This window comes from Meriones unguiculatus, chromosome 2 (genome assembly GCF_030254825.1).
Source record: "Meriones unguiculatus strain TT.TT164.6M chromosome 2, Bangor_MerUng_6.1, whole genome shotgun sequence".
Taxonomy (NCBI): Eukaryota; Metazoa; Chordata; class Mammalia; order Rodentia; family Muridae; genus Meriones; species Meriones unguiculatus.
In genome coordinates, this window is record NC_083350.1 from 43,777,545 (window position 1) to 43,798,730 (window position 21,186).

The 21,186-nt window shown below is 45.4% G+C and overlaps 1 protein-coding gene across 5 annotated transcripts in view; it reads left to right on the top strand.

The window, feature by feature from the left end:
- Mcc (MCC regulator of WNT signaling pathway) overlaps positions 1–21,186 on the top strand; it is a 350,991-nt gene that overhangs the window by 269,687 nt on the left and 60,118 nt on the right. For all 5 annotated transcript variants that reach the window (XM_060377311.1, XM_060377312.1, XM_060377313.1 and 2 more), the window contains one exon: positions 8,963–9,105. In XM_060377311.1, coding sequence (XP_060233294.1) covers positions 8,963–9,105 — 143 coding nt within the window. The remainder of the gene's footprint in view (positions 1–8,962; positions 9,106–21,186) is intronic.

A 21,186-nucleotide genomic window follows, 5' to 3' on the forward strand; every position in this document is an offset into this window, starting at 1 on the left:
TTTTAGCCCAAAGAGATGATTGTAGTAGATTTTAAAAGAGCCTGACAGAGAACATTGGTGAATTGGTGATTTCCAGTAAAGATGAGTTTTGCTTTTAAGAATTTGAGAAGGTGACAGTGAATGGGTGTAGTCAGTTGTGAAGTATGTACAGCGCACATCAAGGAGACAGCTCCATCTCAAGATGTTTGAACTGGATGTGATGGCCAGAAGGCTTCACTTCAAAGCTGCTTGACAGTAACACGTATTGGTGCCTTCGATTCCATGGAAGTTTGCATCTGTGCAGATGTCACACTATGCTGCTTTCATCAGTGAGTAAGCAAGCTCCTCCTTGCGAGGACCCCTGCCAGGTTGTAATTGTGTTCTGCAGGCCAGTGAGACTTGGTTCTTCCTGGCCTCTGAGCTCGAGGATCAGGCAGGGCCCTGGCCTCCAGCACGCCCATAATTGCATTTGTCCTCTACCCCTGTTAAGCTGTAGCAACCTCAGGAATGACATACTGCGGATGAATTCTCAACTGCCTTGACATGCCACAGGTTTAGAGAGCTGGAGGTCATGTTAGTCAGGGGCTGCTGAAGCTAGTCCTATACTTCTCAATACGCTGAGATAAGATAAAACTAGCACCTGTTTGTGTATCCTTTCTGTGACACCCAAAGATAAAGAGGAAAAGAAACGATGTGGGAAGGTTGTGTATGTGTTCATCCTTCTTGGCTATGCAGCTAAAAACCCACACCCAAAGTGCTTGTTTTTCATTCGTGCAGCATTGAGCTCTCCTAGTTGACAAGTCTTACGTTTTTCATCTACTGGAAAATGTAAGGGTTCCACAGTTAACCACACAGCCCTTGGCAGTATCCATTCTCTTAGTACAAAAGAATCATCTTGGTGTCTGTGTCTCACAAAGAAACATGGAGCAAAGCAGAAGTAGCTGAGCAAGGCAATTATTCTTACAGAAAAGGTGCATCAGAACCCAAACGGGGTGGCTAGGCCTGTGACACATGAAGTGTACTCGGTTCTTATTCCAGTGCAGGTGATGACTGTCTTTCCCGATTGTCTGTGGTCTGATCTCATGCTCTTTCAACACTGGCTAGTTTTACAAGATTCAAAGCAAAGAAAACGAAAGAAGAAAGAAAGGGGTAGTTAAACAAAAGTCTTACTGGTTGGGAGTATTAAAACATTTGCATAAAGGTCTAAAAAGGAAGCGATAAAAAGATTTGCATAAAACTCTTAACCAGGTGGAAGAGATAAAAAGAATTAAATTCCTTGTCCTAAATAGGTTTTATATGGTTTGACAGGAAAGGCTAGCATTTGATGTTTCTTAAAAGGCTATTGAACTACAAAGAAAAGAAAGCAGTCATTGTATTGGCTGAAGTGACAGGTGAGGGAGACACAGGGCTGCTACTGTGCCCTAGGGTAGTTAGGACTGTATTTGAAACCTGGAATTTGCTAGGCTACTGCTCTAGAAATTGTGAGTAGTTAAATAGATTAGAGCAACCTAATACAGGGGTAGGTGTTTTAAAAATAAAGATTTTGAAATATTTTTCGAGGCAAAACACTCATTCTGGGCTGGAGAGATGGTTTGGTGGTTGCTGCTGCAGAACACATGGATTCCGTTTTCGGAACCTATATGGTGGTTCATTGCACCTGTAGCTTCTGTTTTGGGAGTCTGATGCTTCCTTGCATGGCCACCAGGTACACAGCAGGTGGTGTGCATATATAATGAGGGGAACATACTCATACACGTAAAATACATGAATCTTGAAAAAAAAATAAGAAACAACTAATTCTAACTAAGTAAGGTACTGGTCAAAGTAAAACAAACATCTCCTAGTAGGGAAAAAAACAAGGGGGAAGTGTTAGCATTGCCAGCTCTAGCCTCATGACCAGTTGTAGAAATAGTATCCAAAGTGTACATAGTTTTCTGTTTTTGAATATATGCATTTTGTCTCTCCTCTTGATTTTCTGCTACTTATATGTGGTGAATTGGTGAAACTTGTAATTTGGTGTCCAGGTTTCATCCTATCTCGTCAGTTTGCCATTGGCTAGAGGAGGTTCCTGACAGTAGATATGGTAGCTCATGGGGTAGTGGGTCTCCCATTTTGAGGAGCAGCTGAACTCATTACATTGGGCAGAGGGACAAAATCAGAAGGTTGATGCTATGGCTGTTGTGGTTGAGAACTTGCACTGATCAGGAAGGTTATTGGATGGCCTCTGAGTCGTCATTGAGTGTAGACTACAATGGCTGTCTTCCCGCCCAAGTACTATTCCCTAGTTCACTATTTCCTCCCAAACAAAGGGTTGCTGGGCCCTGTGGCTGCTTCCCAGGCCACCTTCTCAGAGGGATTCTGGATTGTTTCCAGTCTGGTGATGAAGTGTGCCTGCATGGGTCTAGACGGAAGTGGAGGCACTAACCATTCCCATTGGGCTGTAACAACTGCAGTAGACATGTCATATAGACACAAGGGTCTGTCTTGATTGCCCAGACACAAAGTTCTGGACAGGTGTGTAGCAGCACTGACAGGAGGACCAGAGCTGGGTGGTAAACCTGACTGCTCCTAGTGGCCTTCAGCCACCCACCCCTGTCTTCTCCATTCTTCAACCAGGTACAGACCTGCTCGAATGCAGTGCTGTCTGTCTGAGTCTTCTGGTACAGTTTGTGTTCCTAACTGATCCCTGCTGACTGCACCCTAAATCCCATCTCCTAGAGACACTGAACATTTTGTGTATATGTCCTTCTGAGAATTTTTCTGTTGAGTATCTTAAACCACACAGCACCCATGGTTTTGTAATATGTACTTTTTCACTTTGCTGTGTATTGTGAGTGCCGTTTTAAAGACTTGGGGTAGATTATGTAATGGGATAGAAAACGTGAAAAGAATATGACCATAAAGCACTTTGGATCCCAGAAGGGGGGAAAAAAGTGATGTCTAAGCAAATTGAACGTGAGCTGTTTTCTTTGCCATAAGTAACTCTTGTGGCACTAGCCTTTCCTGCTAACCCTCTCCACTCATCTTTGTTCTCTGCCTTGTTTCCTATTTGCTCTGAACTTGCTGATGTCTCGCTTCTTGCCCCAGGAGTTTCCCCCAAGTCCTCTTTTCTATCGCATGAAAGTTGCCTTCCCTTACCAGTGTGATGTGCGTAGACGAGCCTTCGGGAGACAGTTTGCGTCAGATGAAGTCAGGAGGGTAGGGTTGTCCTGGTAGGATCCTGCCTTCACACAAAGACACACAAGAGAGCTGGTGTCTTCCCTGCCACGATACGGCACAATGAGAAGGCAGGCATCTGCGAGCCAGCCAGAGACCCCTTCCAGAAAATGACCGCGCTGGCAATGCTTTTGGGCTTTCCAGCCTTCCGAACCCTGAGAAGACACGTTTCTGCTTTTCAGCTGCCCAGTCTGTGGTATTCTGTTTCTGCAGCCTGAGCAGCATAAGATAAAAATGATTTCTCTTTTTCTTCCCAAGCCCCCCCCCGCCTTCCTTCTCCTCCCCTTTTCCTTCCCTCTCTTTTGCGATGCTAGCAACAGACCCTAGAGCCCTACACGTGCTGTGCACATGGCCTCCTATGCCAGCCTGCCAATTTTTATTTTTATGGTTTGGAGATAGCAGCTAGCTATATAATTAACTATATAACCATATAAAAAGCTATACATATGTAACTATATAAATATATAAATGGTTCTCCTTGGTTGCTTTTTGTTGCTGTGATAAACACCCAAAGCAACTTGGGGAAGAAACGTTTTCTTTCATCTTACAATTACACCTTCAAAGGAAGCCAAGGAGAGAGCTCAAGGCAGGAACGTGAAGTGGAAACCGCCACTTACTGGTTTGGTTATCTGCCTATCTTCTACAACCTAGGCCTCCTGATGCTGACTATAAAGCTGGCCTTTAGCTTATGTTCCTCTTGTCTTGGCCTCTCCTATGTAGGCATTACAGGTGTGTCAACCATGCTCAGCCACAATGACTTTTTAACTGAAAAATCTCAGTGTACTTTCTGGTTACAGGTCCCTTCCTATAGCATTGACCCCAAAGTCTCTTTTCCTTCTGGATGGTCTCTTTGCCCATTGAAAACCCTGCGTGCCCCAGACCTTGCCCGTCTGCTTAGTCTGTCCTCAGCCTTGGGCCACATGGTGGGTCTTTCTAGCACCTTTCATTTTGAATGGCAGTCACCCCAAACTATCAACTCCCCATCTCTGCGATCTTTGCATCAGTACTGAACCTCTCTGCCAGAGGCCCCTCAACTCTGGAGCAAGGCAGTCTCTGATATATCTGTCTCCCATGACATTATCTACCCTCTAGGACTTCAGGGCTGCTTGAGGACCCTGCCTTTCTTCTTGATCTTCCAACCCACATGTCAACCATGTGCAGCATCTAAAACACTGACCAAGACCTCTGTATCTCCCCAACAAAATGTGGTCTTCCGTTTCTTTGAGGGCTTTACAAAAGTGAAATAAAACCCAGAAAGATCATATTTCTCTCCCCATGCCCTTCCCGTGTGGTGGGTGTGCATAAGTCCTGCTGAGTACTGTAAATCCTTGTCTGTGGCTCTTAGATGTTGAGAATGAGATCTTATCTCTGTGGGAGAACGTTTCCTCTCTTCAGGCGCTCACCTGAAGGCTCATAGACAGGCTCTGTCTTCCTCTCTGTTGTATGGGAAAGAAGAGGTAAAGTCCAGAAAGCCACACTTCGCCCCAATTTACCACCTATTTCTTGCAATAGATGCTTTAAGAAAATTGATTGGAATCTTATTTCTTTTATATATCAGCCATTTCAGGGAAGGTCTGCCTTTCCCTGTAAGAAAGATAAAACATGGATCAATTTTTAAAAAAACTGAAAAACCTATGGGCGCCAGTGGGATGGGGTTGATAATTATGACTGACCAACAGCCACCAAGGCCAATGAACGAACAACCAACCAGACCATCTTCCAATTTGTGTCAACCTCATAGACGTGTGTGAAGTTAGCTGGTGATGTCGTATTTCTCAGCATTCTTCCCTGTATAGAAACGTCAGCTCCATGTCTAAAGCACATGAGAACTATGCTTTAGTCAATTTTTTCCTTTTATGACTAAATAATTTTACCCTGAAGCAAAGAAAAGGCAAGGAAAAAGAACTCCTTTGGTTGCAGCAGCAGACTGATTTCACGGGTTCCAGACTAGGGAATTAGGCTGCACCGCAGAGTAATTGTAAGTCATACCACATCTCCATGTTTCGGCTGTCCTTTTTTAAGGTATTGACTCTGCCTCTTCTGGTCTTCAGGAGTCTTCCATGGTGGCCTTTCTGCCACCGGTGGTCATGGAGTGGCTCTGTGTGTGCATGTTCTAGAGCCTACCACCCTAGGAGACTTTATTACTGTTACAGCTGGAAGCAAGTGTTGATGATTGCAAGTCTAAACAAAGCCCCTTGAAGCACTCTCGGCGGCTTCTAGTGCACAGAACTGTGGGCATTTGGGATCCTGAGTCTTTACGTCCCAAGGACAAACACTTGAGACTTGGTTAACTCCATTTTAGGAACCATCTACCCCATAGATGACTTTTACTTTTGTGGCTAAACAGTCACTTTGGCAAATTAATTTGTGTTTTCTTATCACTGGAATTAACAATGGATTTGGGAGAGGAGAATTCAAAGAAATAATCTGCCACAAGATTAGAGTTACTATATAGGGAACAGGAAGGTTGCTTAATGGATAAAAGCATTTGCTGCACATGCCTGAGGACCTAGGTTTGGATCGCAGCACCATGTGGAAAAAAAAAAAATCTGAATGTGATTACTAGCATGACCAGCACTACAGGGGCACAGACAGGATTGCTGAGCTTGCTGGTGAGCTCCTGGTTCAACAGGAGACTTTGTCTCAGGATAGTAAGGTGCAGAATGATAGAACAGGACAGCTGACATCCCCCTCTGGAGTTCATATTCACATACACATAAAGCAGACCGCAAGTGCCTGCCTGCATGCATGCATGTGCGCACACACACATACACAGGAAGTACTGTATATAGCAAAAGCAAGACACCCATGCAGAGAGGTTCACCATGAATCCTTTTTGAGACACCTTCACTGCCGTGACTCAAGGCTGCCCAACAGCTTCATCTACACAACACGTGAGCTAGTCTTGGTAAGATTGCCCTGCACTAGTGGTCTTCAGGCTCAATCCATTGCTCCTGGTGGGTCAGAAACCCCTTCTTTGGACACCCCACAGGGGCATCTGGACCCCATCTTTGGACACCCTGCAGGGGCATCTGGCCAAGGGGCCCTGACAGAGGTTTTTTTGTCCTCTGCTGGTAAAGGTTATAGCTTCCCTTCAGGACCTATGTTGTGGGGTTGCTGAAACTCTTGTAAATCACTGTTTCTTACAGTCTTCGGGAGAGGCCTGGGGCTGCCCATACCTTCTGTTGTTCAGGCTGAGTTTCACCTGTTTTGGATCTCACTGTGTCAAGAACCCCCCCCCCCCCCGATTTTTTCATAAACTAACTTCCCAGCTCAGCAACTGTTTGTGTAGGTTGTTTTGGTCCAGAATCCTTCAAATCACCATTGGGGGATTCACCGGGGATCAGGTGGGCTTACCTTAGCCCCCCCCTGTCAGGCTTTCCACTCCTTACATTTCTACAAGAGGTGTTGGCAGTATTTGCTTCTACCGCTGTCTTCTCAGACTTCCTTTGTCATAATTTTATTTCTACCAATTTTTTTGCCCCCTCTATTATAATACATCCTTCTTTTGTTCTCCACTTCCCAGTCAAGTCCCTGCCCCACTTTGGTGACAGCTTCACTAAGCACCTTGCTCCTTGCCACACTCGTAGTGCTGAGCTCCTGGTACATGCTCATTCCTTCTCACGGCCTGCAGCGGTGCTCCTTCTCGGCATATCTCGGGTTAGAAATGTTTGGGGATATGTTTGTCTCCTGGGAGATGGGATCCTCAGCTTGCACTTCATGACATGAAAAGCCTCCAGCCCCAGGTGACATTACAAATGTGATATCATTCTCCTTCCCACTTGCCCAAAGGGGATATTTCTGTCATTATGTTTCCTTCTCACACTCTCTCCCTAGTCACTCTTTTATAAAGTTATTCCTACTAATCCCTGGAAGCAATTTGGTATAAAGCAGATTTGGCAGGAACTATGTGTTCGGAATCTGCCGAGCCAATTTTAAATGCTGACTAAAAGAAGAGCTGACATATCAGTTCACAAACAATTACCCTCTACATCAAAAGGTGACTAATAAGAAGAGTATGCTTTAATTGTTTTCTTGCCTAAACCTAATTATTGTTGACCCCTGTAGATGTCTAAATAATTAACATCCGTAGCTTATTAACCTGTATTTATTTTTACCTTCACTCCCATTCTAATCCATATTTTGTATAGCCAAAGGCTTTGTAACTAACTATTGAACGCCTTCCTAGTTTTCTGAGTGGCTTTCATATAAAGTCTCTCATTCAGCATGGGCCATTGATGAAGCAGATAAAACTCTTAAGAGAAGATTACTTTTCTGAGAGAACCACGAACGTTGGAGAGATATTCACATTTATCTCGTTTAGACATCTATCTCTTCAGTTGCCTCTTGCCCACACCACTCACCATCTCACTCAAAACCCTGGACTGCAGACTTTGCACCCTTCATTCCTGCACTGATTGCTGACAGCTTGAAATTACCATGAGGCTGGGGAATATCTTCTCTTCTTAGCTTTCTTCATGAATACCCTCTCCTCCAGACTAAGTAGACACTAGTAAGCTTTCTGTGCCCGCAATTAAATCCCCTGATGATGCAGTCTTTGGGTTCACTTGGAAAATAAATGCTTTTCCTCATGTCTGTGTGTGGCAGGTGTGGTGACGGAATGTGGAGGAGCTGAGGCAGGCACTTTGAGATGCGCATTCCAGCTAGAAGCTTTCCTGTTTGCTAATAGCATAGCTCAGAGGTTGAATGATCTCAAAGGACTGAGACAAAATGGGTGAACACATGGGAGTGAAACAGATGTGTTTTAGTGTTGTCTTTCATCTGTAAATGCAAGTAGAAAATCAAGGAAACAGAGCACCAAATGGGATCTCTTCTCCAATGCATCCTTCTCACCCTTCTCTTCTGAGGAACATAAGAGTAGTATTTCTTAGTGTACTCGTTTGGGTCTCTGTTGCTGTGAAGAGACACCATGACTGTGGCAAATCTTATAAAGGAAACCGTTTAACTGGGGGCTGGCTTACAGGTTCAGAGGTCTAGTCTATTATTGTCAAGTTGGGAAGCATGGTGGCATAAAGGCAGACATGGTGTTGGAGAGGTAGCTGAGAATTCTACATTTGGATAAGCAGGCAGCCAGAACAGAGAGTGACACTAGACCCGATTTGAGCATCTGAAACCTCAAAGCCCATCCCCAGTGACATAATTCTTCCAAAAGGCCACACCCTCTCCAAGGCTGCATACCCAATATTAGACTACTGGGGACCATTTTCATTCAAGGCTCCACATGTGGATATGTCAGTCTGTTCACCCAGAGTCCGGTTTGAGCTGCACACATGAAGTTTCTCAGTAGCTTCAACTTATCTCCTCCCTGTGTCAAGTTCTAGGAAGGAAGTCCGTGGCGGCACCCTCCAAATGAGGGTGTGTAATTTGTGTTTTATCACATTCTTCATTGTTTTGTTCATTGCAGCCTCAATGTTAGTAGACTCTGTTCTTTATTACCTCCTAATTTGAGGGAGAGGAAAGGTTCTAAGCTTTTCAGGAAATCTTGGAGGAGAAGTATTTCCAATAGGCTGCTGCATATTTTGTTTGGTACATAGCTATGTGGATGCACAAGGGGCATTGAACTTTCACATACTACATCATCTTAGATATGACCATCTGTGAGGCCTTGAAGGGATCCTACTGCCTGCGGCCTGAACGAGAAAACTAATCTTTTTCAAAAGGTCTTTGCTTCTTCCTTACAAAATATATTTTCCGTATACTTGCTGCACGTCCTCTGTCAGTGGTGGTTGACTCTCCTTTTTCCCAGGGAGGAAGATGAATATTCAGAACTACGGTCAGAGCTCAGCCAGAGCCAACAAGAGGTCAACGAGGACTCCAGAAGTGTGGACCAAGACCAGACCTCTGTCTCCATCCCTGAAAACCAGTCCACGATGGTCACTGCTGACATGGGTGAGTCTCTGCAGGCCTCCTTCCAAGCAGGAGTTTAGTTTCTGGGTTGCAAGAGAAACCCTAGGAACACGAGGCAGCCTGGGTTATAATTTAATTATTCAAGGAATCTGATGAGTGGATGAATATACACATTCATTTTAATCCTTTGTTTACTACCTTATTGACCATAGTATACTACAGAGCTAAGTTAGTAGGGTTTTTTTTTTTTTATTTGAATATTATTTAAACTTGTGTCACCTCTACTCGAACATTCTAGAAGCAGGAAGCTATGTTAAAAAGACTGTTGCAAATGTCCTTGTTGTGTACTTGAGCATATTTTGGAAATATGCCTAGGAGTGGTATGGCTGGATCTTGAGGAAGCACTATTCCTAATTGTCTGAGAAAGAGCCAGATTGATTTCCAAAGTGGTTGTACAAGTTTACATTCCCATCAGCAGTGGAGGAGGGTTCCCCTTTCTCCACATCCTCTCCAGCGTGTATTGTCATTTGAGTTTTTAATCTTAGCCATTCTGATGGGTGTAAGGTGAAATCTCAGGGTCGTTTTGATTTGCATTTCCCTGATGTCTAAGGACGTTGAACATTTCTCAGCCATTCTATATTCCTCTACAGAAAATTCTCTGTTTGGCTCTGTACCCAATTTTTTAATTGGATTACTTGGTTTGTTGCTTTTTAACTTCTTTAGTTCTTTATATATTCTGGATATTAGCCCTCTGTCAGATATAGGGTTGGTGAAGATCCTTTCCCAGTCTGTAGGCTGTCGTTTTGTTCTAACAACAGTATCCTTTGCTTTACAGGAGCTTTTCAGTTTCATGAGTTCCCATTTAGTGATTGTTGCTCTTAGAGCCTGTGCTGTTGGTGTTCTTTTCAGGAAGTTGTTTCCCATGCCAATGAGTTCTAGGCCCTTCCCCACTTTTTCTTTTAACCAATTTATGTCTGGTTTCATGTTGAGGTCTTTGATCCACTTGGACTTTAGTTTTGTGCAGGGTGATAAATATGAATCTTTATTCAACCATGTTCCTAGCAGCTTTATTCATAATAGCCAGAACTTGGAAACAACCCAGATGTCCCTCAACAGAGAAATGGATACAGAAATTGTGGTACATTTACACAATGGAATACTACTCAGCAATTAAAAACAAGGAAATCATGAAATTTGCAGGCAAATGGTGGGAACTAGAAAAGACCATCCTGAGTGAGGTATCCCAGAGGCAGAAAGACACACATGGTATATACTCACTTACAAGTGAATACTAGACCTATAAGATAGGATAAACCTGAAGAAGCTAAACAAAAAGGAGGAGCCTGGGTAAGATGATCAATCCTCACTCAGAAAGACAAACAGGATGGACATTGAAATAAGGAGAAAACAGGAAATATGACAAGAGCCTACCACAGAGGGCCTCTGAAAGACTCTACCCAGCAGTGTATCAAAGCAGATGTTGAGACTCATAACCAAACTTTGGGCAGAGTGCAGCAAATCTTAGGAAAAAACAAGGAGATAGTGAGACCTGGAGAGGACAGGAGCGCCACAAGGAGAGCACCAGAACCAAAATATCTGGGCACTGGGGTCTTTTCTGCGACTGATACTCCAACCAAGGACCATTCATGAAGATAACCTAGAACCCCTGCTCAGATGTATCCCATGGCAGCTCAGTATCCAAGTTGGAGAGGGACTGTTTCTAACATGAACTCAGTGGCTGGCTCTTTGACACCCCCCCCCCAAGGGAGGAGCAGCCTTGCCAGGCCATAGAGGAGGACAATGCAGCCAGTCCTAATGAGACCCGATAAGCAAGAGTCAGATGGAAGGGGAGGAGGACCTCCCCTATCAGTGGACTTGGAGAGGGGCATGGGAGGAGCTGAGGGAGAGAGGGTGGGACTGGGAGGGAATGAAGGAGGGGGCTACAGCTGGGATACAAAGCAAATAAAATGTAATTAATGTAAAAACATAAAAACTTAATTAAAAAAAGATTGTGGCAGTATTTATGGTCACATTTCCTTCAGAGCTGAGAGGTTGGGAATGTTAAAGATAGAAGAGTTGAGAGCTCTGCAGTAGAATCCTAGAGGGATTTTAGCAACCATGGTACAAAAAGGGAGAATCCAAAATGTCTTTAACACTTTGATCCAAAGTGACTAAGAGGATGATTTTATTCCTTGGCATGAAATTTGATTGAGAAACAAATTGAGAAGTAGTTTATATTATGTTTGGTCAAGTAAAGAAGTAACCAGGTGGAGCTCTCTGAAGAACAGTGTTTTGAACTGTAGGCCATGACCTATTATTAGATTTTAGAATTAGATTTATAAAGTCTTTTAGAAATGAAAGCAAGTAGGAAAGCAGTAGAGCAACACCATTATTTCATAAAATTTGTCTATTGCATGCCAAATAGCATGAAAGCCACTGGTGAAATGTTGTAAACCACTGGTCTGCTTGGGAATGCCTGCTGGGTCCTTAAGACAGACTGAGGCTGAGTATTCGAAATTGTCTTAGCCAAAGTGATCTCTCTGTGAATGGGTGTGTCAGAAGAGTGAAACTTCCCATGTCTTCAGAGATAGATGTACACAGGTAGTGAGGAGGTGGAAGAAGAGCAAAGAGAAGGATGAGAAGTACATTGAGTTTTTGTAGAGCTGAAAATTGAGTTAGAAAGCAAGATCTTTTTAAATTAGTTTCTTATTTATAAAGTGTTCTGCCTGCATTTGTGACTGTATGCCAGAAGAGGGCACCATATCTCATTATAGATAGTTATGAGCCATCATGTGGTTGCCAGGACTTGAACTCAGGACCTTTGGAAGAACAGTCAGTGTTTTTAACCTCTGAGCCATCTCTCCAGCCCAGAAAACACGATCTTAACCAACTGTTACACATGTATGTTTCATTACACACTCATATAAATGCTGTAACATCATGAATCATGGAATTTGATTCAGTCCAAGGTTCTAGGAAGTCTTAATCTGGGAAGTAACATATGAACTAAGATTGGGAGAATCTATGTCATTTATGCAAGTAAAGGAGGAGGTGAGGGTGTTTAGTGAGGATGGGGAATGTATTCAGGATGATGAAGAACCAGTGTGATGTGATGATGAAGGCTGGAGACGTAGGTAGGAGCCAGCTCACTCAGATCTTACAGAACACGTTAGAGTTCTTAATCCAAAGACCTACCAGGAGCTACTAAAAGATTTAACGGTGGGTAGAGGCATGAGACAATTGCATTGTAAATCACTCCATAGTGTGACGAGCAAATCGTAGATCAAGAGAGTGTTAGGGAAAGTAGTTAAGAAATCATTAGAAAAGTCTGGGCAGACCACATTGTTGCATGGAATAGGATCGAGACAGTTGAAATGTAGGAAAAAGCTGGGTATGAATTGGGCGAGATTTGATTAAGAGCTAGAAGCGGTATAAAGCAGAGGTCTGAGTGTCTCTCTCATAAGATGCTGAGTGTGCACAGTGCATGGGTGGTGAGGCCACTCCTCATGTGAGAACATGGTGGGAAGGACAAGGGCTTTACTCTCAGTTCCATTCCATTTTGCATAGAGAGAAGGAAGAGACAGGTGGAGACCATCCGCCTTTTAGAGATCATGGACACGAGGTGTCTTGAGATACCTGAGGTAGAGACGCTTAAGGACATGCCTTCGGTTGTGGCTGAAGCAGCTGCTGATGTGCAAATAAGTGAAGTCAGCTGGACCCTGAGCCTTTGGGGCCAGAGCTAGTAGCAGTGATCAGGAGGGATCGGAGGCTGGGTTGCTTCTCTCAGTTCAGTTTCAGGATAAATGAACATTCTCAGAAAACCTCAGAGTGTGTGAGGTTTTGTGGATGCAGTATTCTTTTTTCTTTCTCATAGGATATTGAGTTCCAGATCATGTTGTTATTTGCCTGGCTAACCGTCCCACTAAACTCTGTTAGGAAGTTGTGTGGTGTTTGTTTTTATCTCCTAGTCCTAGGGAGGGCCTGGCTTGTGCCACGTGTTAAAAGATCCTGTTAGAGTGAATGAATGAATGTGGCAATTGGCCTGCCTGTCAAAGTTGTCTGAGAAAACTGAGGGGGGGGGTATCTTGGTGTTAAGTTCTGACGAATAAGTACTCAGCGGTCAGAAACACTAAGGCGGCGAATAAGATGGATCAGTCATTGAGAGGTGTGCTCTAAGTGAGAGCAGCATAAGCCGCACTGCACTGTGCACAAGTGAAAATGCTGCTTCCAGCTCAAGCAGTTGGAAGATAGTCTCAGGTCTGGGTTCAGGTCAGTTTGCCTTGCGCCCAGGCTGTCTCCCTCTAATCCATCTGAACCCAGGGTCCAGACTAAATGTTATAACACACACAGCCATCTGCCGCCAGCCAACCCTGAGGCGAGAGTCCCATGTGCTAAGCTCATTTCAGCACTGTGATTGTCTAGAGCTTCCAGCCTCTTGTTCCAGAATCCAACTTGCAGCCAAGCAAGGTCAAACAGCTAACAATGTCCAAGTCACTGCAGAGGACCAGTCCTACACTGACCCCCTACATTTCTTTCTCTCCAGTTGTATTTTATGAAATTAATAGATGGCCCACAGTCTAACGGAGTCACATAATTAAGTTTGGGAAATGCAGGCACAAACCCACTTCAGTAGGCCTCTCTCCTGGGAGATGTCGCAGAGCTCCTGACATGACATAGCATCTGTCACACTGATTCCCGAAGGCAGGAGCTCACAGCTGTCTGTCTGCATGGCGAGGCATCTCCATTTTCCCTCATCATTCATCTCAAGTGCTTTCTTCCACCCTGGACCTCACTTGGAAATGGATGTTAATTGTACTGGTAGAATCTGTCCTGGCAGAACTGAGCCCTGTAGGGGCATGGCCTCTGCCTGGTGTCAGCACGCATTCTCTGCTTATCCAGAGAAGCCTTGTAGTCATCTGTCTTCCAAATTCCTGGTGTGCTGCGTTAGGCACTGGGGCTGCAAACTCGCTGCGTGCTGCCTTAGCTGCTGGGGCTGAAAGGCACACACTCTGCCATCAGAGGCTGCACTCCCACATTCAAATCAAACCCCGGCCGACATCCACACCACGGGGTCCCACAAAGCCTGGAGCTCCTGACACCACACCCCTCCTCTCCTCCTCTCGGTCCTCCATCTCCGATCACACTCCCCTCTCTTGCTGTCCCTCCAGCCTGGCCAGATTCTGCCAGCGCGTGTGTGTGTGTGTGTGTGTGTGTGTGTGTGTGTGTGTGTTGGGAGTGCCCCTTGCTACAGAGCACATGAGGCATCCTCCTTTATTCTGGTTTCCTTCTCACTCCTCAGCTCTTTCTGTGGAAAGGCTGTGTTTGCTTTTATTTCCTTGCATATTGCCAGTCATTGTCTCATGCTAGAGTGCAGGCTGTATAGGGCAGGGGTTTTGATGGCCTTGTTTTTCAAGACAATCTAATGTTGTTCAAGGACACATCAAGTAGCAATGGATGCTGTCCTGTCCTTCTTCACAAGTCTTCGGAGGATGTGGATACTTTGATAGAGAAGACCCAGTGGGGTGAGGACCTGCCAAGTGGGGGCCTGGGAGGAATCTTTCCAGAAGGCATAGCTGGATATTTGAGGATTGAACTGGAGTGGTATGGTTAAGGAGGAGTCTGGTATGAGAGGTTCTCTATTGAGTCCTCAGAGAAGTCAGGCATTTAGGGGACAACTTGGCAGAGTTCTTGAAATTGTAGCGCAGAGTATAGTCAGCATGTTTGTTGATTGGAACTGGCTGCCTGCCTCTTCTTCCTCTGCCATTTTCCAATTAAATTGCTTCAATAGGGTAAAAAGCTTCCATATATAAACACCATTATAGGAAATCATTAAAAAGCATCCATTTCATTATGGTTGCTATATTTGTGAACCTGCATTAGGAACCCAGAGGTTTCCTCAAGCAGGATTTTCAACGCATTTTGCTGCAGTATTTTTTCTGGTTTACAAAAACAAAAGCAGTAAGTTATCTGTTTACTTCATCAATCCCCTTGTTCTTTTCTTCGCAATCACTACTTGCTAGAGCCTGGCTGCCCCTCTGGACAATGGCTCCTGAGCACTGTCCTAGGGCTGGAGGACTACACAAGCCATTAGGCTTTGCCTTACCCCTGCCACCAAATAGAGGAGAAAGCTCCCCAGCACAGCGAGTTCTTTTCCTTCTTCCCAAACCTTGTCACATAGTTGTTTCGAAACTGAAGGTGACTGAACAGAATTGAGATAGGGATCATCGTTTAGAATTTTTCTTTTCTGTATCTTGTAACACATTGGGGTTTGCAGATGGATAAAACAGCTTGTGTGCTTTGATCATAGCCTCTGTGTCTGCTGCTTCATCCATTCCTTGTGACTGGTGCTCAGCTTGGAAGAAGCCCTGGAGTTTTAGCAGAATAGAAAGGTTTAAGGAAGGCCAGCCACTTGCCGCTTGTCCAGGCTAAGAGGTGGTTTTGCTGTTGCCATGTCTCTGTAGACGGCTTTGCTCCCGAATGCCTCTTTGAACAGCATAATTTTGCCTGCAGTTGCTGTTGCAGCTTCCCGACGTCCTTTGAGGTCTCGGTGCTGATGGGGGATTATGGGAACACCTGTGTGATCACAAGCACCTGGCCTAACTGTAGCTGGCTGAAATTTCGCCGCTCTTAGGATGGGGAGCAACACTCACCTGCCAGGTCATGCTGGTGTGGCAACAGGAAGGAACACGTGAGCGTGCACAGGCTTACCACTTCACACGTGTCAGAGCCTGTGTGTGGTGGCCCCTCCAGCGGGCTCTTCCCCTGGCTGCATTAGTACAACCACTAAACCCCGCTGGGGACACCGCCTATAAAACAACATCTCTGATCACATCGATCTTCTGTGACTGGTGAGGGGTTCTGGGTTAGTATTTAGAGAGCCCTTTCAAGTTCTAGTGGGAGATGGGTGCTTTGCCGGAGTTCACTGCTGTTCACGCAGGAGGCCTTGCCTGCTGCTGTGACCTGTGGTAATTTCCCTCAGTGGGAGTCATTTTTGGAGGACAGCCAAGGGGGAATTTACACACGAAGCCTAGCTTTTTGGCATGGCTGCAATCATAAAATATGTTGAAGGTAAAAGTCAGATTTTCCTGGCCTACTGGCTGATGAGCCCTAATGGCTTCAGGAAAAGAAAAAAAAAATGTTTGAAACTGTCAAGGAGCAGGAGCCAGCATTAAGGACTCTTCTGAAAGTACCCTTTATGACCCTAAGGCTGCTCTGGAGAGCCTTGCTTCCTGGGGTGGCTGGTTGCCCTGTGTTTCCTATGCAGCTCAGATTGTCTGTGACCTGCATTGGAAACTGAGAAGCCAGCTTCCCGGACGATAGCGCTAGACTGGACTAGAATTGCAGTCTGACTAGTTGATGTAGCAGGGTTGAACCTTCCTGCCATGTCTTAGTCTTTTCAATTAATTTGGGCAACTTAATCTCTCTCAAGAGGCTTACAGTGAGGTCACCCTGAGGTCCAAAGCATGACTTTGAATACTGCTTCGGTGGAAGTCTTACCAAGGTGCCCTTTTCCTCAGAGACTAGAACCTGGTCAATTAGGAACTGTGAATAAGGAACGGGAAAGTTGGGCCAGTGGTTAAGAGCACTAGTTTTTCTTGCAGAAGGCCGGGGTTCATGCCTCACCTACACGGTGGCTCACAACTATCTGTAACTCCGTTTCCAGGAGCTCCATCACCCTCCTCTGACCTCAGCAGAGACCATGTGCTAAATGAGCATATATGCAGGGCAAAGGACTCATATACATACAGTAAAAAAGAAAAGAAAACGAAGACCTGTGTAGGAATTTTATCAGGACTGAGTAACTGAAATGGCCACCAGAAATCTTTCTAGACTTTTCCTTGTAGTAAATACAGTTGAAAGCAGGCGAGGCTATATCTTTCTGCTCAGCGTGCTGTTTTTCTCAGAGGCTGCTGGTCAGTACATTTGCAGCCTCCTGAAGGGAGTTAGGTGTGAGTGAAATGAAATGGGAAAGTACTGATCTTCCAAGTTTACTCAGGACAAGGTCCTGCTGCTGTCATTATAATAAACATTCCTTGTTTTCTAAACAGACCACATCTCCTCAGTTGATTTGTGTTTTCCTTGGTTGGAACTTACGACATATTTTGCCTTAAAACCAGAGCAGGCTCTGAAAGCCTGTTTAGTCTATGTTAGAAACAAAATCCAGGCCCTTGCTAGTATTCCCACTCTGACAACCATCATGGGGACTGTGATCACTCTAAGTATTTTATATTGCTGACACTTGGTTGCTAGAGCATGTGTGTGTATAAACACAGACACACACATGCACGCGTATGCACACACATACGCTTTTGAGCAGAGCTCTGGGGGGTGTTCAGCACTGAGAATGACCTTTCCTTACAGCATGGCGTGCTCAGCGTGGGAGTGTGCAGGGGTGAGCATAGGACAGCACAGGGACCTGTGACTGCACAGACAGAGTGAGGGCCAGGGATTCGTCAGAACATGCTTTCCACAGTCTTCACAGTTATGTCTTAGAGGTCAACAAGACTTAATCTTTCAGGTTGCCAAAGTGTCACCTCATGCTACCCTAAAGGTTTCCCCCATCTTCTGCAGTGATCGGCGTTACCTTGCCTTTCAGCTGTGCTATCCAGGTGATTGGTATTTACAGGACACGGTGAAATATGAAACTGGAGCCATTTTCACAGATATGTCAGCAGAGCCTTGCATTCTAGGGGGCATTGCCAGTGCTTTTATACCAAGGGATACCTCGGGCAGCCGGCTGGCCCACTACAGAGGGAAGCTTCGCACATCTGATGTTTGGTGATCCTTATGCCTTCATATTTACAACCACATTTGCTAGAACCATGGACTCAAACTGTCAGAAACCTAAAGCGACGCCAGCAAATATGAAAACAAACCTCAGGCTGGAAAAACGTGGCTGAGACAGCGTGAACGCGTAGCCTCCTTTTGACTGGGAACACAGGCATCCTCTTACCTCCTTGTCAGATTTCTAAGTATACAACAGGGACAGGCCATCTACACACAGGCTTGTGCACTATGGACACCCCGGATCTGACGGCTCAGCTGCTGACCACTCCAAAGGTTGCTGCACTGGGGTTAGCACTTACAGACCTGCTTCTCCAAGAATAAATTGTATAAATATAAATATAAATTGTAATGAACTTTGTAAAACAAAAAAAAAAGGAATGTTCCCATCATGGAAGCTTGCCAGGTGTGCTGACTTTGGCTGTACCTGCCTGGTTTGCACCCTCTAGTCAACGGAGGGGTCTGTTCTGTTTATTCTTCCATGTCCTTTCTCACTGTTATAGAAAATTAAATATCAGAGGGCCAAACGCTTAGATTATCCAAGCGTGGCTCTCCCGAGAACTCTCTGTCTTGAAGGTTAATAGGAGAGGAAAGCGTGAGATCTGCGTCTGCGCAACACGGGTGAGGAGGCACACAGACATGAGATACAGATGAAGTCCGAGTACCCAAGTTCGCGCAGATCCATTTCCAAACCTACACTGTCTCTCTTACGAAACTGGAATGCTTCCTGCCTTCTGACAGGAGATAATTCACTTTTTCTCTGGCTGCCAGAAAGCTCAGGGCTAAATAGACAAAATCAGCCCCTGCAGCTGTGCAGTTCTGGATTCACTTCCAAAGCCGCCTTCCCTCGTCCCACTGGCTGGGCTTCCCTGTTATTTGTAGTTGCTTGTCAGAAGCTGCCCCTAGGTTTTTCTTCCAAGGAATGATATAAATAAGCCATGTTAAAGAATGCACATTGACAAAGAGGTAGAGAGATGTACATCACCTCATTGTCTTGATGTACAGCACAGCTTTGCTGAAGTCCCTCCCGTGCTGCCCTGCCCTGGAGGTCCCTGCTGTGCGAACTAGTCAGTGACTCTCACCAGTTGCTGAGGTTTCCTGTATCTCTTTCTCTTGTTCTTCCACCCTACCCTACGCATTCTTTTAAATGAACAGCCCCTCAGCTTCCTTCTGGAGCATAAACTTGAAGGTGATGTTTTCTGTTTCCCGCATGCTTGTTAGCTTTCATGCTCCCAGTTTCTGCACTGAAATACGTTTCTGTTGTGGTTTTCTATATGTACCTATCACAGTGTGCGGCGCGGTAAACGTTTTTAAGTGGGCAGCTCAGAAGTTTTAGGTGCATGCACTGTCTTCCACCCCTCACCGCTGTCGTTTTCCATCTCTGAACCTTGCACACACCAAACAGTCACTGCCTGATGCGCCCTTCACAGCCTCTGGTCTGCTCTCTGTCTCTGTGCATTTGCTGTTAAACAGCTCACAAAAGTGGAATCGTACATCTGCCCTTGTCTGTTTCATGTAGCGTTTCATTCACATTCCAGCCACAGAATTAGCCTACAAACCCCTTATTTCTCAGAGTCCCTTTCAGAGTTAATATACCTCTTCATTTGCCTTCTGTTGACTCTTCTGGCTGTAACAGAGAATGCAGTGCTCAGGCTTGTGATAGTATGTCCAGAGAGCCCTGTTCTGGGTTGCAGTACTTTGTGACATGGCCCTGGCCGTAGAAAGCTGCCATCATGGTTCCTGTTTTCCTGCCAACCCCACGTACCTTAGATGAGTGAGCAGAAGTCCTCAAGCTGCCCCTGTGCTAGACTCCTCACCTGCCTCTGGTGAGACTGTGAAGATGTAAGTGGCCTGGGTGTCACACCTTACTACCCTGTGAGGGGCGCTGACTCTGTTGTGCCTTATGGTGACTGTTACCTCACTGAAAGACCCTCTGCTCTGCCTGCAGCGCCTTAGTGATAGAATTAACATATTTTTCATGCAGACATTGGCTACCTCAGGCCTTTGGTATTGAAGGTTCAGTTTCTGGCTGGGGCCGGATTGTGCCAAATGAAGAAGTTTGTAATTATTATAAGTGAGTATGTGGAAAAAATATGGCACCAGTTCCCATTTTCCCTGTCTGGAGCAGTACTACCAATGAGTGCTGGTGAGGGATGGGTGCGTGCCGATATGCCTCACCCCTGCGCCCTGCATTTATTCATGCTAGCCTGGCCACCTTATCTTCCAAATAGAGTACAGTGGCAGAGGACAGTGACAGATGGTGGATAGCTAGGGGAGTGTGTGTGAATAGGGAACAGGTTCATCACCTAGCAGACACACATTTGCCTTCCCAAAACCAAAGAAAACATTTGTAGCTCTCCTTTCAGAGCAGAGGGACACAGACTATTTAGAATATATTTGTTTGTTTGTTTGCAGGGTCTCATGTACTCTAGACTGCCTCAAACATACTACATAGCTGAGAATGACCTCCTAGCTCTAGCTCCCCAGTTCTGGGCTTACCAGTATGCACCAGTATATCAGGCTCTGTCTATTCACTTACTGTCTCTCTCCCACCATTCTTCTGACTAGACAGACTAGACACTGACTAGACAGTGTGACACTGTAGTCTTCAGGGAAGCATTTCCAGGCTGGTGGCGGGTCCCTGAGAGAAGGACTGAGTTCCTGAGAGAAGGACAGAGGTCCTGAGAGAAGGACTTCAGTGTTGGCTCCATGCATTTGTGAGCCTCTCAGAGTTAGTTGTTCATTTAGGAACTCTGCTTCTAAACTGTGGTGAGAGCTTGGCCACTGTCTGACAGTAGAGTGAGAGCTACTACCAGAGCCCTTGTTCCTGCTCCTGCTTCTTTCCCCCAAGGCCTGACCACCATCTTGCATCTGCACCCCGAGACTGTTTAACTCACATGCCATCAGGTGGACCTGTGTGGGCAATGTGTGGAAGGGCTGAACATAAGCTCCCTTTTTGTTCTACTGATGCGCACTAGCAGCTCTGGGAATGTGTGCTCATGAAGCTCCTAATGCCAGGGAACCTGCGCCTGAGTGTGAATGGGCATTCAGAGACTGGACTGTGTGTTAGCAAGATGAGCTGCTCCACACTTGGACCTCTTTGCCTCAGTTTGGTGCTGAGCCACCCTTTCTTGCCTCATGAACCTCCCTTCCCACCACCATTGTCAGCAGCTCATGTGTGTGATGAGGAAGAAAAGCCTGGTGCTGACTGAGTCTCCTTTCTCTGTGTTGCTGACTCAACGGTACAGTGCAGATTTTTACTCTTTTAAAATTGTTTTTGATTGTCTTCTCTGTTCTCAGTTGAGATGGAGTGATCAGAAAGATCAAAGTCCCTTCCTC